The 16,600-nt window shown below is 36.8% G+C and overlaps 1 protein-coding gene across 1 annotated transcript; it reads right to left on the bottom strand.

Annotated features, from left to right (window-relative positions):
* Positions 1 to 82: 82 nt before the first annotated feature.
* Positions 83 to 8,376, bottom strand: LOC117930344 (protein farnesyltransferase subunit beta). The gene is made up of 14 exons (XM_034850962.1): positions 8,160 to 8,376; positions 7,960 to 8,046; positions 6,634 to 6,739; positions 5,462 to 5,497; positions 4,660 to 4,742; positions 4,514 to 4,567; positions 3,371 to 3,422; positions 2,680 to 2,744; positions 2,139 to 2,195; positions 1,888 to 1,960; positions 1,247 to 1,333; positions 1,041 to 1,170; positions 756 to 883; positions 83 to 513 (listed from the first exon to the last, which is right to left on the bottom strand). Exons 1-14 carry the CDS (start codon positions 8,279 to 8,281, stop codon positions 277 to 279), a joined length of 1,317 nt encoding a protein of 438 aa, XP_034706853.1. The 5' UTR covers positions 8,282 to 8,376; the 3' UTR covers positions 83 to 276.
* Between the last annotated feature and the right edge of the window lie 8,224 nt (positions 8,377 to 16,600).

The raw sequence follows: 16,600 nt of genomic DNA, 5'->3' as shown, positions 1-16,600 counted from the left end.
ATTACCAAGGAACCTTCCATGACCAACTGACCTCTCGAAGTATATTGCATGTGATTAAATTTGATCCCAAGGGAAAGACACGTTACAAAATACAAAATGGCAATAGTTAATAGATGATCCAAAGCAAAATTGTCACGAGCCATATTCAATAACATCACATTTCGATTAGGTGTTTACCTTATGTTTCTAAACTTAAAACAAACAAACACATAATAGCATCATCGGTTCCAGGGCCCCCTGTCCTGTAAACTTGAGACACCAATAGAAGATATATGCTCATGACGTTGAGAAGAACTCATGTGCCTCATGATACAGGTCCATAATGACATTGTAGAGGGGGTGGATGGGTTCTAAGAGATTGGAATAGGGGCCAAATACCGCCCTGGGCAAAGGTGGAGAGTCAGCATCCTTTGAGTAGCTATACTGGGCCACAGAGAGGCCACTTAGACAATAACATGTGTGATAATAATCTCTATGCTTCCCCGGTTTGTCTCTGAATCCACCTTCCTGCAACTGCATAAAGTAATTCAGATATCAACCCCTGGCATTTAATGGAATAAAGAAAGAAAGCCATCTCCACGAATTCATCAAACAATGTAGTTTTTATGCTATTAGGTATTCAAGTGGTGCTCCATTAATGGGATATAGCTGAGAATACTTTTTCTGAGAACTAGCAATTAAAAAATTGTTACAAAAAAATTAGCCAATCAGATTATGACAATTATGTAGAATTAATTTCAATCGTAGAAAAATACCTGAGAGCACAGAATTATATACTGCTGCAATGCTATGCTGTGAAAAAGAGGTTCCATTTCTGCAGGTTCTTCGAGAAAATTAAAGCCAATATTGGAAAATTTTGCAGAACCTGAAGTATCATGTAGGCCTGAGATAATAAGCACAAAATGCAGAAGAAAACATGTAAAATGATATCTTCCATAAAAAGGCAGTAAGAAGGAATTAGAAGCATCAAGTGACTCAAATTGACAACCCAAAGGAAACAGAGAATAGAAAACCATCCCATACTATCCAAGTCAGCATACCTCTCTGCCCAGAATGACAAGATGTTGAAGCAATTTGTGGGCTATCTATGGCAGAGCCTCCAGCATCCAACAGCCTCAATTGTTCCTCAATGATTGAATGTAGTTTTTGTATTAAGGCAAAAACACCTCCCTGGTCATTTTTTTATTTAATCCACTATTAATCAAAAGCAATAATAATATGATGGGGTAAAGAAAATGAAAATCACCTGCCAAAAGGAATAGCAACCATCAACCAATTTATTGGTTCTGCCCTGGAAACCACCCTCAACACCTTGTCGAAATACCACCCAATCCTGCAAAACAATGTTTAAATCAAAAACAAATTACCAAGCATGGTCATGATCATCATCACAGTAGATTTGTATCAACAAAAATTATAGCATCTAGATAATATTGCTCTTTTTGGACAAAATTCCTAACCTGGATGCATTCATTTCAAAACCAACAGAAATCATGTTATTCCAGAACAAACAGAATTCACTCTCTTCCCAAAAAGATAATTGTTTATGAGAAAATATAATATTCAAAGTAGTGCTAGCATACATATTCGTCTTTAACAATAAGCATTAGGGTATAATTCATACATCACATAATGAAAGTATTCTCTAGATAGTAGCATTCTCTAGTTACTACCTTCATTTGCAACATCATCAGTAAACATGTTTCTAACTTTAATTTGATGGACAAGAACATTAATCAATGTTTAGAGGCCATGAAAGAATCCTCATAGTTAAACGCTGACTAAACAAAACAATGGGGACAAGCCATTGTTGTTTTTCATTTAAAGCCTGGTAATAAAATATTTGACACAGAATCACCACAATAAAAAGAAACAACATTGTCTTACAATTAAACTAGTCAAGTCCAAACGATTAACTTCACCGATCAGAACCATTGTAGCCAGCCCGCAAAAGGTATACCTAATCAACAAAATTTTCAGATTATTGAGAGCTTTGACAGAGAAAATAAGAGCAAGAAATCAAGGCACAGGTTAGAGATACACAATTATACAAGCGCGCACAACAGCAGAGTGGGGAAATGAAGATTTGAGAATAAACAGAGATAGAAAAACAAGAGCAAGTATAATGGGACACATACCCACCATGAGCTTCAGAACCAGGTTCACCAGAGATACCACCTTCATAAGTCTGACAGCTGCAGGGTCATTAATTATATTTGTCAAGCAATGCACATTCAGAAAATGTACAAAGAAGCTATCCATATATTCCAATCTGTATGCAGGATGAAAAATTTACTCAACACCATCCACTTTAGCCATTGTGAACTGCCTCTCAAAAAAACAAGAGGAAGAGTAGGAGAACCAATATAATGACAAAAACAATTAAAGCGGATTTTTTGTGATATTACACTTGCTGTTCCTATCCAACAAATTTAACACTTTTATCTATGAGTGATAGCATTCCGCATCCATTTATTTCAAAACATAAGTTCAATGCTTCCAAGCTGTTTTAGGCAAGTTACACCTATATATGAGAAATCAGAGAGTTAAACTAAGCAGGTAGCTTTAATGAGGAACAGAAAATAACCAAACCAATAAGAAATATAACAAGCATACATAGAATGCTGAATCAATTTGCCCCAGTGCTAAAATCAGAAGCAAAAGGTTCTTGATACTGACCTCAAGATGAAATTTCCAACACCTTTAACCAGTTCATCATCCAAAATGTTCAGAACACTAGCAACCTAGACAGAAAGGAAGATCAGAGTCGCTGTTAACATTTGGAAAGAAGCAATATAAGAAGATAGAACAGCCATTAAAAATATATATGACCAATGTGTAAGCAGCAAATGATCTTCATCTGACAATAATGGTATGTTGTTTTCACTTTTTTCTTTGTTTCTTTTCTCCAATTCAGATGTGAGTAATAATGGAAAGCACAAACGGAAACAATGTAAAAATATCAATTTGGGAGGAACTTTCTTCAACAAGTTCAGAAGGTAAAGATTCAAGGTCAATTCAAGGAAGGATAGTAATAATCATCGAGCACAAGTTTAGTCCTAAAAGCATGTGTGAATGGTCCCATATTCTTATTGTGAAGGTGCTCTAGCCAGTTCACATGCTTTGGGGATTCTACGAAAATGATGTTGGCATTACTTTATGATATCCTCTTCCAACATCTCCCATGACAGAGAGACAACCACCATAGTGGAAAAAAAAACTATTGTGCCCTTATACATGAACCAATGTACATGCCTAATGAACAATATACACTATGGAAGTCCTCTTCCTGACTTGGCTTAAAGTTGAACTCCAAACTTGATGCCACATACACTTGCAGAGAGAGAAAGAGAGAGAGAGAGAGACTAACAGAAATAGCAGTGTAGCAAGCCCGAACATCCATTTCTCCTGCATCATGCATCCTAAGGAAAAGCAACTAATAGTATTAAAAAAGAGAATATTGGGATGCACAGAATCTCAAGTTATATGCATGCATACAATAAAATTAATCAGTAAGCTCAATAACTTTCTTCAGGAGCATGAAATTTGGGGGATAGGAATCAATATCAATTTAGATCACCAAAGTTACAAGGCCTTCTTACATATCAGTAGCACTGTAGTAAGCAGCGCAGTTTCAGATACCAATCAATTTAAATTTTAGCATAAACTACCACCCAGTTTCTGTAACCATAGCTGTAAAAGTTTACAAGAAGAAGAAATTAGTGAACAGGTTTAAATGAAGGAGGGTACCAAGACTCCAATTGTACAGCCGATGAGAATGTGCAAGAATCATTTTGCATATCTCAGTTAAACCATGACCTAGCATGGGATTGCAATTTTTTTTTAACTCATGTTTATACAGGAATAAGAACCCTCCTTTCTTGAGGCTCCAACCAGTTTGAATATGAGGCTCTAAACATGCCCACAGAAAAAGAAGAAGAAGAGGAAGAAGAAGAACAGGTTCCAACCAGTTTGAGTTTGAGGCTCTAAACATGACATTGGCCCCCAAGCCCACAAAAGAAGAGGTTCCAACCAGTTTGAATATGAGGCTCTATGACATTGGCAGAAGTATCATCAAACAGACCCCACAAGCCCACAAAAGAAGAAGAAGAAGAACTCTCCTTTCTTGAGGCTCCAACCAGTTTGACTGTGAGGCTCTAAACATGCCCACAGAAGAAGAAGAAGAAGAAGAGGTTCCAAGTAGTTTCAATTTGAAGCTCTAAACATGACATTAGCCCCCAAGCCCACAAAAGAAAAGTAGAAGAAGAAGAGGTCCCAACCAGTTTGAATATGAGGCTATAAACATGACATTAGCAGAGTTATCAAACAACCTCCCCCAATCCCACAGAAGAAAAGCACCTGTATTAGTACTCTAAATTGCACCAGATAAATGTGAAAAATGCAGGCAAACATTTTCTTGAAAGCATTTAGAAATGTAAACATGCAACATCCATGACATCTATAAAAAGTAAGTTTATCAATTCAAATAACACAAATGGATCCGATGTCACACCTGAAGGCTCCACTAGGGTCTTTCATTCGCTGCAAAAACGTGTATACTTTACCTCTGAAAAGCATATGGGAAATACTATCAAATCATTTTCAAAAGACACAGAATGTACTGCCACCATTTGTTTCAATGTGGCAAAAACTGACCACCTATTAATTGATGACAAAGATCTATGACCACCCAACGTAATAAGTGCATTGATCGCAGCATAGGTTGTTGCAAGGTGAGGCATCTGAGGATAAATTTGTATAGGTTAGTAGTTAAAGAAAGAAAACTATATCAAATAAAATTATGGAAGACAAAACTTTCACAACATTAATTTGGAAAAACAACAAGATAACATGAACTCAAATAGTTTTACGTAAAAGAAAATCCGCCAGTAACCTCTTCAAATTAAAGGACAACTAAAGTACATGAACTCAAAACTTTCACTAAATGCTTGATATCAAAATAGCAACTAAAGTACAACTATCTAGGAGACCACTGAAAACATGGTATAGTGTTTCATCTGGTTTAGGTGATTTCATTACAAAATATTTCAACCCCTTAGATGCCACAATCGTAGACAGTTCGAACCAAGTTGTGCTTCCTTCAACTTTGTTCCTTCTCATTTCAGAAATCCACAAAAGAATTATTTAATGATTACAATTAAATAAAGAATAGACGAATCAGGAAAAAAATATCCACTTGGTTAGCTTACATGGGGCCATTAAATTTTCTTATACATTGTGCTCTAAAAGACATTAAGAGTCTAATGAAGAAAACTACAGCTTTCACTATTAATGTTTGGAAGATTGGAACAAATCCATTCAGGTTTTTCATGAACTGAAACTCTTGATTACATTGCCAAAGGATTGCAAATAAATCTGGTAGAATCTAAACAGAAATGATGTCCACAATGATAGTTACAACTCATCTTTCCAAACAGTAGAACATTATTGCATTACTTGCCTGCCCAGGTCCACCACCATATCCACCATTCGGGTCCTGCAAGTACAGAAGTAACAGAACTGAAATCAATAAAGTTACAAAAGAATTTTCAGATAGATCAGATGGATAAAGAACATCATATAAGTCAGATATAGAAGACTGAAACTAAAACCAAATGAGAAAGCAATAACGACATGAACTTGGCCAATTCTATAATAGGAGACATGACAACTAGCACTGCAGGTTTAACATATATTTTAGGCCTTCTGTCAAAAAAAATCCCAAAAAGGCCATGAAGCAGTGGATTGGATCTTTTGGAAGGTTGCTTTTCCCTTATCAGAATGAAAAAGGCTTACAATAAGCTGAATTACTTAATCAATCAATCAGAAAAATGTAGAGTTTTTTAGGTTATTTTAAATTTAGTATTCTATGGTTTGTTATTTAATGCATATCAAGGTTCAATGTCATCTCATAGGTGGAGAATAACGTAACATATATAGACTATCTCTTTCACCAAAATGTTAGTCTTCCACAATATGTTCAGATGCAGTCAAGTGGATGAACATATAATCACACTCACTTGTGCCTAGACACGCACAGGAACTTTTAGAGCCCACTCTAATGAAGTGAACTTTCTACCTCCAAGAACAAGATTTTGGAGGCCAGATGGTGAAAGCAATTTGTATTCTGCATTTTTGTGATTCTACAGTTTTGTATTTGATATCTCAGGTCCAGCTATTCAAGGATAAGAGAGTAGAAACTAATTAGTATAGATGAGTCCTTTCTGCAACACTTTTGTACACTAAAGTAGTTGAAAAATCAGAACTGCAGACTTGCAATACTGGGAAGAACCAAGGAATTGAGGAAAATTAACAGAGGAATATCAGTCCAAGCAGTACAAAGGACGCTGCTAGACGCTTCTAGTGAAGCAGTGAACAACCTACAAACATTTTGCAAACTAACAGCTATATAAGTTTCTGTTGAGCAGGAGGGAACATGATTTTTTTATGACAAAAGCAATTGAAAGCCATCTACAGTCTGCAATGATGGAAGTGAATTCTAGTATGCCAAAGAGGTAAAGGATCTATTTACCCCCCAAAAAAATTTAACATCGAGTCAAATCAACTCTGAGTGTGAGTACAAACAGTTAAAAGAATACAATTTACTAGCATTTTTTAGTTGAAATTCTATACCTGACAACGGCTAAGAAAGTCGATGGTGTTATTTTCCAGTTCATCATCAACAGAATCTCCCAGTAATGCAATTGAGTGAAGGATCCAATAGCAAAGCCACGGTCGACTGGAAGAAACAGAATCATTCAGAAAGACATGAAAATTAAGGCAATTTTTGGAATGCTCATAAATTCTTGGCAGGTCTGCACATCCCGGATAAATGGAGTAAGTTCCATTGTGTTTTAGATTCCATTTGAAGCTACAAATAGGATGGAACCTTCTTAAGAATGGAATCAATGTGGTGAATGATAGACTTATTGAGTAGTATAACTTTCATGATTTCGTCAAACAATGTCCACTCAATCTTTTACTGCAATATGCATTGATGGAACCAATTTCTGTACAGACCGCAGATTGGTGGATGGATTTGTACCCTCAAAACATTATGAAAAGAAATTCCAAATGACCCATATCAATGGGGAGTTTAAACAACCCCTCTATTGGTACAAGGTTGCACACTCAATAATGCATGGAAATGTACAAGGATATGCTATTGCTACAAGGTCGTGCACTCAATTGCTTCATAATAGGTTTTTTTAATCAGAACTCTAGAATCAGTCAGATGGCATCAACTTAACTTTCAGAATGGGTGAAGATAAGACTGAACCAACTCATGGTAACTTGTATCGCAATGGATGAATATTATATAAACTTCCAATTTTGTATTTCCCATTGTAAACTCCCAACTTAGTTTACCAAAAAGAAGAATAGCAAAGAAAGAAAGAAAAAATACTAGGGAAACGGTAAAGAAGTAAAAGGAGGCAGGGAAGATTATGTAATAGTTTGCTTACGTGTGGATCATATTTCTGTCATTGTGACCATGAACACAAACTGACCCAAATTTCTGTAAGTTTTACAGCCGTGTGAGGAATGAGCAGTAAAAGAACTCCAATTAATCAATTCTAGGCTGGAAACAATTTCAATGATAAAAAGGCAACTTAGAGAAACATCAAATATTAACATTCTAATCATATGAACAAGTTTTTTATTAGTTTAATCCTCTAAATATGATGCAATTCCTCCTAGGAAAGAGAAGGTTTTCCTCCAAAATTTCTAGAATTCCAATTCCACTCTTACATCCATCTTCATTCTTCAAATAGAACACACTGCCACATCCAAGACCTACTCCAACTACTAAAAGAATTTCCTAATTCCCAACAACGAATTCGCACGGGACACCTAAAAATACATAAATTCGGCCTAGGGTTCACGTTTGCCACACTAGTCACAGCTCCACAGTGAACATAGCCTCATGAAAACACCAAACCAGAGAAAAAAGAAACATACTTTGCATCTAAGACGCAGAAAGACGGGCCAAGTTGCTTGAGACCATTGGTAAGAAACTCGATGTGCTTGTCGCGCTGAAGCTCCAAACTGAAAATCAAATCCAAACTCAAAATCGCCAAAAATCCGATCCCTAGATCATCAAAAGGACTCGAACGAATAGAAACGAGAGAAAACCCTGGAATTTGGAGCGGCGAGCTTACAGTACGGATTGAGCATTGCGGGGAACGCTGCTGAGGAGCTCGTACATCTGGAACACCTGACTCTCGACCATCCATTGTTCTCGCTGAGTCACCGTCGGCAACCGAGTCTCCGATGAGTCCATGAATGATGGATTGCCGTCACACTGCTACAGTTGCCACTCAGTAGCTTTTACAGATGAGCATGCGAAAGGCAGAAAGATCCCATAAAGGAATTCAATTCTATTCTCTTCATCGTGCTTGGTAATTGGTATTAACAAAATTCAAACAAATTGTTTTTTTTTTTTATTAGTTTTTAAATATAAAAAATATAAAATACATTTTATTTAATGTAAGTATGAAAACTATATATTATAATTTAAAGCAATCAAAAATATTTTAGAAAAATTATCTAATGGGCTAAAAAATATTTTAGAGATTATTGATACCCTGTTTAATATAATAAAATAAAATAAATAAAATAAAATAAAATAAACTTGCAAGATTTTCAGTGAAGTATTTCTTAATCAAGAGTTATAAGAAAAATAAATTATAAAAATATAATGAAAAGCTATTCATATAATTCATAATTCATTTTAATTATATTATATAATCAAAAGTTATATAAAACAAAATTATATAGCCAAAAACTATACAATGAATATTTCATAGCATAAAACTATGTGTAAATTTGTATTTTTTTTTTATTACCCCAAAATAATTCATAGCTAGAAGCTATGAAAACTATCAATTCTCGGTTTTTATTTCATTAATATTACCTAATGTTCATGTAATTTTTATCATAGTTATAATAATACTATAGCGATAAAATATAATAAAATCTTAAATCATCATATTTTTATCAACAAGTATTGTTTACTTGATAAAATGTTGTCAAGTAATTTTATTGATTATTTGTAGTTTATTTCAATAAATTAAATTATTTTTTGATTAAATTATTCCATATATAGTTTTCAAATAATGTCAAACCTTACAAAGATTAAATTTGTTGCACTCAATATTTTGTATCAACTACTTAATTTGGGTTATGGATGCTAAAATTCACTTAGATGCAATGAATCTTAAAAAAAGTCATTAAAGAAGAAAATAACACATCCATTGTATCAAAGTTTTAATATTCTTTCATCACCACTTTAATAAATGATTAAAAGGTGAATACCTTTTTTTTATATATAGATAAACCCACATAAAATATATTAGATAAAGGAAGCTTAAAAGGCAACCCGAAGCATACAGGGAGCATATATGAGTCACCAAAAGGCGAACAATAAAGGCAATACTCACCAACCTTCAACAAGAACTCAATCAATCAACAGAGTTAATTAAATAAAAGGGTCCTACATCTAAACAAGACTTAGTCCAAGACCAAACACTACAAACAAACGATTTTTTTCATTATTTGAATTAACAAATCCTCATTATAAAAAACTATCATGTTTCTTTCCTTCCAAATTGTCCAAAATAAACAGAGATGAGCTGCTAGCCAAGCCTTTCTACGCTTCTTATCCACAAAGGAAACAAACCAACCTAAAAGAGTGTCTCTAACTGTAAGCGGAAGGACCCAATTAACACCAAACAAAGTAAACACGAGATCCCACAAAACCCTCGCCTTGGATAAATGAATAAGGATGTGATTTATAGTATCCTCTTCAGCACAACACATGAAGCATATGTTAGCTAAGTTCCAGCTCCTCCTCTTGAGTTGATATTGGGTTAGGACTTTCCCCCATGAAGCTTCCCAAGCAAAAAAAAACTCACCTTTGTAGGAACACCAGGGCTCCAAATGATGTTCCACGGAAACGGGACTGCATGACTAGGATCAAGAGTATTATAAAGGGATTTAACATAAAAAAATCTCATTCTTCGCCTCTTTCCACACCACACTGTCCTCCAAACCAGTAGCTAGACTCTTTTTTTGAAGGGTCGAAATGAGTCTTTCCACCGCCTCCACCTCACAATGATTGAAAGATATAGAGAAACAGGGATTCCATCCCCCTTTTCCCTTAAAGAATCCCAACAATCCGTTACCCTTGCATCTTTAGAATCCGCTAAGGCAAACAAAGAGGGAAAAAACCTCACAAAGGGAATTATTCTCGCACCAAATGTCCTTCCAAAATTTCAACCCTCTACCTTCCTCCACAGAGAAAGTAATATTTTTAAGCAACAAGGAACCTTCCTTTCTAATTTCCTTCCAAAACCCCACCCCATAGCCATCCCTAACTTCACGGGAACTCCATCCTCTACTTTCTTCCCCAGACTTACTACTAATTACAAGCTTCCATAAGGACTCCCTTTCAAGCGCAAAACGCTAACTCCATTTGCACAAAAGGGCCCTATTAAGGATAGAAAGATTTCTAATCCCCAATCCTTCATTCTTTTTATCTGAACAAGCAACAACCCACTTTACAAGATGGGGTCTTTTCTTCAACGCTCCTCCGCCCTAAAGAAAGTCCCTTTAGATTTTCTCTAGTCTCAATTTAACAACTCTTGGCATACGCATCAAGGACATGAGATATATTGGCATGCTAACTAGAGTGCTTCGAATGAAAGTAATTCTCCCTCCTTTAGAAATGAATTGTCTCTTCCACAAGGCTAATCTATTCTGCATTCTCTCTTCCACATCATCCCAAACCAACACCGACTTATGCGAAGCACCCAAAGGGAGCCCCAAATAAGTGGAAGGAAGAGCTCCCACTTTGCAGCCAAGCTCAAAAGCCAATAACTCTACATTCTCTACTCTTCCCATCGACAAAATTTCACTCTTATTCAAATTGATACTCAGCTCTGAAATGACTTCAAACAACATTAACAACTAACTTAAAAAAAACCATTTACTGTTGGGAGACTTCATAAAAAACCAACGTATTGTCAGCAAACAGCAGGTGGGAAACTTGTATCCCATTGCCACCCATTCCCCTTATCCCCCCCTCCTTACTGCTCTGTTAATTAGGCAACTTAAGGCCTCCATCCCTATCACAAATAAGTAAGGCAAAATGGGATCTTCTTGCCTTAACCCCCTAGTGCTTTGAAAAAAACTCATTGGCGAACCATTAATCAAAACTGAAAACGAAGCAGTGTATATACACTAACTAATTCAGCCAACCCATTTCTCCCTAAAACCCATTTTTTGCATCACTGTCAGCAAAAAATCCAAATTAATATGATCGTAAGCCTTCTATAAGTCCAATTTACACATCACACAATTTTCATTCATTTTCAGCAAAGAGTCTATGGCCTCATTAGCAATTAACGCAGCATCGAGAATTTGCCTCATTTCAACAAATGCATTTTGGGTAGATGACACCACCTTTCCCACTACCTTCTTTAGCCTATTAGCTAAGACCTTTGCAAGCAACTTGTATAGACCTCTCACCAAACTGATGGGTCTAAAATCACTCAAATCATCAGTCCCACATTTTTTTGGGTCTAAAACCAGGAACGTAGTGTTTAGGCTTCTAACGAATTTTTCCCTCTAAAAAAATCTTTGAAAAAATCTTTAACAAAATCCCAGCAAAAATTGCTAGAAAGCAAGGGGAAACCCATCCGGTCCAAGCACCTTGTCCTCATTCAGCTCTAAAATGGCCAAATACACCTCCTCCACAAAGAACATCTCCTCCAACATGGCTGCCTTCTCAACCCTAATTTTGTCAAACTCCAAACTATTCATACTAGGGTGCCAGCCATCAGGATTCGATAACATATTCTGATAGGCCCTAACCATACTCCTTTGAATTTCTTGATCTTCTGACAGCCAGATACCATTAACTTTAATTTTTTTCAAACAATTCCTCCTTTTATTAGAATTTTCCATCCCATGAAAGAATCTTGTGTTCTTATCGTCTTCTTTCAACCACGTTTCTCTTGATTTTTGTCTCCAAGAAATTTCCTTCATAAGCACATACTTCTTGAAATCCTCCATAACCTCTTTTCTAGCCTATAACTCCTACTCGTTTAAAACTCTTAGCCACTCCTGATCATCCTAAAAAAATACTCTATCTATAGCTAGCATTTTGTTCACTTCCACTTTATTAAACACTTCCTTGTTCCAAATCTTTAAATTGTTTTTTAAAGCCTTTAATTTTTCTATTAGGATAAAGCTATATGACCCACTAAAGTTAAAACCTTGCCACCAGCCCTTTAGCAGCTCCTTAAACCTTTCATCATTCAACCATATATTCTCAAAACGAAACGGAATTGGATATTTCCCTACACCATCCCCATCTAATAGATTTGGGAAATGATTAGACACCGGCCTTGGGAGAGTACACTGAGTCACCCTGCCAAAATGATTCTCCCAATCATCCGATATCAAAAAGCGATCCAATTTTGACCTGGATTGACCATTCAACCCTCCACTCCACGTAAAGGGTCTTCCTTGAATAGGCAAATCTCTTAAAGCCAACTCATTAGTCACCTCTGAAAACCTTCTCATGGACATAATCATTCTTCTTTCTCTATTACGCTCACTGGGAAATTTGACCACATTAAAGTCCCCTCCAATACACCGAGGATTAGTCCACAACCCTCGAACGACACCTAACTCTTCCCAAAACAGTTCTCTGTATTTTTTCAAGGTAAGTCCGTAAATCCCGTAAATATCCACAAGAATCCATCCTTATAATTTTTAAAACGACACGAAATTGAGAAGAAACCCACCTCCATACCTACTAACTCCAAAACTCTATTATCCCAATTAACTACCACCCCATCAGCTGCCCCCTTGCACACTCTGCACCCAACCTAAAAATCTTTCCACTCCAAGACTGTATATTATCCCCTGGGTCATGTCTTGAATTTTAGTCTCCTGCAAACATACCAAATCCACTCTTTACGACCTGATCAGGGCCTTGATTATCTTTATTTTATTTCTGTCATTGGATCCTCTAACATTCCAAGATAAAATCTTTAACTTCATTTAATGATCAAGAGTCTGGCTCCACTTTTTCTAACCAAAGAGTTTTTCTTTCTCGCACCATTATAATTAATGGACCACTCTTATTTTTTCAGTTCACGATCAAACTTAGTAGACTTTGTGGTTTCCTTCTTATTATTTTGCTCTCTTCTTCTGTTGGTCCTTATAAGCAAATTCAAAATTTCACTTTCAAATCCTCCAGTAGAAAAACCCAAAAACTTGTTGAACCTCGTCAGATAGTTGTCGTCCCATTGACGGCCTTTCTCCTCTAAATCCTATAGCAACTCCTCAAACTCACCCTCACTCATTCTCCAGCCATAGTCTTCTCCCCCTCAAAGGCTGATTGCTCAGATTTTGTCGTTTATTGGATCAAAACAAAATTTATAACATAATTCATTATTCTATAGCAATTTGTACCCGATAAAAAATGTGGTTTTAGTACAAACTACTGTAGTATAGTGGTATTTAGGTATCGTCCACAAGGATGGATTATTCTCGGTAATTAAGGCTTGAACGAGATGATAAGAAATGATGGTGATCAAGTGAAATTTACTCGAAATTGCATGATAAAATCTCAAGATAGCAATGTATTCAAATTGAATTGAAAATGAAGTGTAAAAGAGAAGAAAATTAATAAGATGTGAGATTCTCGGAGTTAGGATTTTCTAAAGAGCAATTTCCATGGTGAATAGGTGTTAAGATCTAATTTTCATCAAGTTAGATTGAAAACCTAAATTTTCATCTAAACCAATTTTTGATTTAGCTTTAAATCTAGATCTAATTTCTCTTCAAATTAGGTAATCTAATCTAAGAGATCAATTTGAATCATATATTCAATTTATCTTAAATTATCTTCCAATGATTCATACTATGCAACTATTCAATTTCATCAAATCTAGCATTAAGAATTTGATGAATCTATCTAGCTTGCATTGTAGTAATCATCCAAGACAATTTAAAGAGAAAAATCCCCAAATTTCAATTAATCAATCAATTGGATCAAATTACCTTAGCAATTCAAGCTCAATTCTCTAATTCACCATAGATCTTGCCTCTAGATCCTCCCTCCTCCGAGAAAAATGAGATTTAGTCACTCATGCTTGGAGATTTGATCTCACAAGACATGTTTGGCTGCCGAGAAAATAAGAGAAACTGAAGGAAAATGGAGAATTATATAGAGAGAAGAAGTATGAAAAGTTCTACAATTAGAAAATGTATCAAAAAGTTTCTAAATGAGTCAATCTCATTTCTATTTATAGGTCAAGGTTAAAAAGACACTTGGCAACATTTTAGAGGTCTTCCGGATGCTTCTTCATCAAGGAATCTGGAGAAAATGCATTTTCGCATGAGCCCCTAGCAATCTCGCATGATGGTGCAAAGTGGAAAGTCCATCAGCTTCATTTTCGTTCTTCTGAAGCGTTTCGCATGACTGTGCGAAAATTTCGCATGGTCATGCGAAATCACTTTTCACAATTCTCTTATGTGCTGTAGCCAATACCCATTCTGTTTCATTTTGCATGACTATGCGAAAATTTCGCATGGTCATGCGAAATCGAGAAATATGCTTTCCTCTTTGCAATTTCTCTCATTTCTTCATGTTTAATCCATCTCCACCACCTTCAATTAAGCTCCAAAGCTTGGTCCAAGTGCATTTCCTCTTCCTCTTCATCCACATTATGTACCCTCCTCCATTCCATTTTCCATTTGTCACTCCATGCTTCAAAAATCACCTTAAAATATCTCCAAAACTCAACAAAGAACCATTAGTATCTCTTGCAAGGGTAGCAATGTATTACTTGGGCATATTAGGCATAATTACTACTCAAAAGGTGTGAAACTCATGAAAGTTAGTATCTAAAATGTGTGGTTTTTGAGTAGTAATCAAAGACCATCTCCCCAGTGCTGCCTTCAGCCAGAATAATACTCAGAGGAATCTGCTCATCTCCATCATTGACGAAGGCCAATCCATCAAAAGACCTCCCTCTTCAACACCACCTGATCGAACCCAGAAGAAAAAGTAGAAGAAAAGAGCTCCTAACCCCCCATAGAGAACGAAAAAGTTTCGACGTACCTGGAAGCTTCTTCACACAATGCTTCATCAATCATCAACACCATTTCCACCACCTTAAGGGCCTCTAGTGGCATTGCAGCCCTCATCATCCTAACAAGAGAATTGTCGTCTCCACTTACGCTTCTCACCTTGCTAATCGAAATCTCACTTTGTGCCCTAAAAAGATGAGTTGGAGGCTCTTCCCCAAATAAAACCCCTCATCCCGTTACATCATCACCTTCGGGCCCAAAACCCACACCCATCATCCCTTCGCTGCAGCCTTTCAAACCAATTAGGTCGATGGGCCTTAAGACTCGGCCCAAGCCCACCTGCAGTTCCTTTAATAGTCCCTAGGCCTCCCCAAGTCCCAATCCATTAGGCCCACCACTAAGGTCATCCGACTATAAATCAAAACCGCTCGGACTATTTAATGAAGGCTTCTTATCCCCTCTCCCAAGTCCAGCAGAAATACCTATCCTACCCCTCACATCAATCTCTACGCCATAGACCTCAACAGGAATGGTAGGTGGGTTACCTCCAACAGATGACACGTCTTATACCCCCAGCTGCAAACTCATCTGCTCCACTTTCTCCATTTGATTCCCACAGCAAACAACACGTGAAATTCCACTATCTTCTTCTCCTACCCTTGGACCGCCTTCCCCGTAGATTCTTCCCGCCGGCAACACCTGCGTGAACTAAGGTGGAGACTCCCACCACATATGAAAAGAATAGCACTCCGACCCCACAACAACATGAGTAGAGTTAAGTAAATCCCTTTTCGCACGCTTCACCAGAATTTGAGCCCACTACAACTCGAACAAAGAAATAGTATCTTCATCCACTGCAACAAAGCCTCCACACCCATTAGCGATTCTTTTAAATACCTCATGACTCCACAAATGAAGCGGGAGCTCGACCACCCTTACCCAAGCCTCATTAGCAATGGGGTCCTTGCAAAGGCACCCCATCTCTGGGTTTCATCTATCCAAAATAATAAAATTCTCCTTAATACTTCTTTTGCCTCTGGCTAGAACACACTCAGCCTCATTTGGCAACTCAAAATCAAATAGTAAGAGTCATCTGCCTAACACAACAACCCTTAGGTTCCCCTTTAAAGCCCAATGCTAATACGTCTAATTCCTTACGTATTCTAACTCAGGTAATAGAGCTGAATTAATTCCCCACCAACCCACCAGACACTGTCTCATTTGTTCTAATCTTCCTCGTACTTCTTTTTCCTCCGCCTCTAACCAAACTGACTCGCATACTCTTCCCATGCTCGACTTAACAACATCTGCATATGACTTCATCTCCATCCTTTTTTTTCTCTCCACAGAACCTTTGAGCCCCCTTTCACCCTCAATGGAACCTCTGAAACTCTGGTTTCCTTTAAGCCTCCTTCCGAGACTACTCAAAGGCTTCTCAATCTCTCGGCCAGAGAATTCCACCCAATAGACTGTCCCTTCCTTTCTAGAAATA

Source organism: Vitis riparia, chromosome 14 (assembly GCF_004353265.1).
Source record: "Vitis riparia cultivar Riparia Gloire de Montpellier isolate 1030 chromosome 14, EGFV_Vit.rip_1.0, whole genome shotgun sequence".
Taxonomy (NCBI): Eukaryota; Viridiplantae; Streptophyta; class Magnoliopsida; order Vitales; family Vitaceae; genus Vitis; species Vitis riparia.
Note: the sequence above shows the minus strand (reverse complement) of the source record. Positions and strands in the feature narration are given on the sequence as shown.

Excerpts from the sequence above, each read along its gene's own strand:
- LOC117930344 (XM_034850962.1), bottom strand. The coding sequence starts at position 8,281 with ATGGACTCATCGGAGACTCGGTTGCCGACGGTGACTCAGCGAGAACAA. Across the intron at positions 8,047-8,159 it reads CGCAATGCTCAATCCGTACT|TTTGGAGCTTCAGCGCGACA; the intron begins GTAAGCTCGCCG and ends TTTGATTTTCAG. Across the intron at positions 5,498-6,633 it reads ACTTTCTTAGCCGTTGTCAG|GACCCGAATGGTGGATATGG; the intron begins GTATAGAATTTC and ends CTGTACTTGCAG.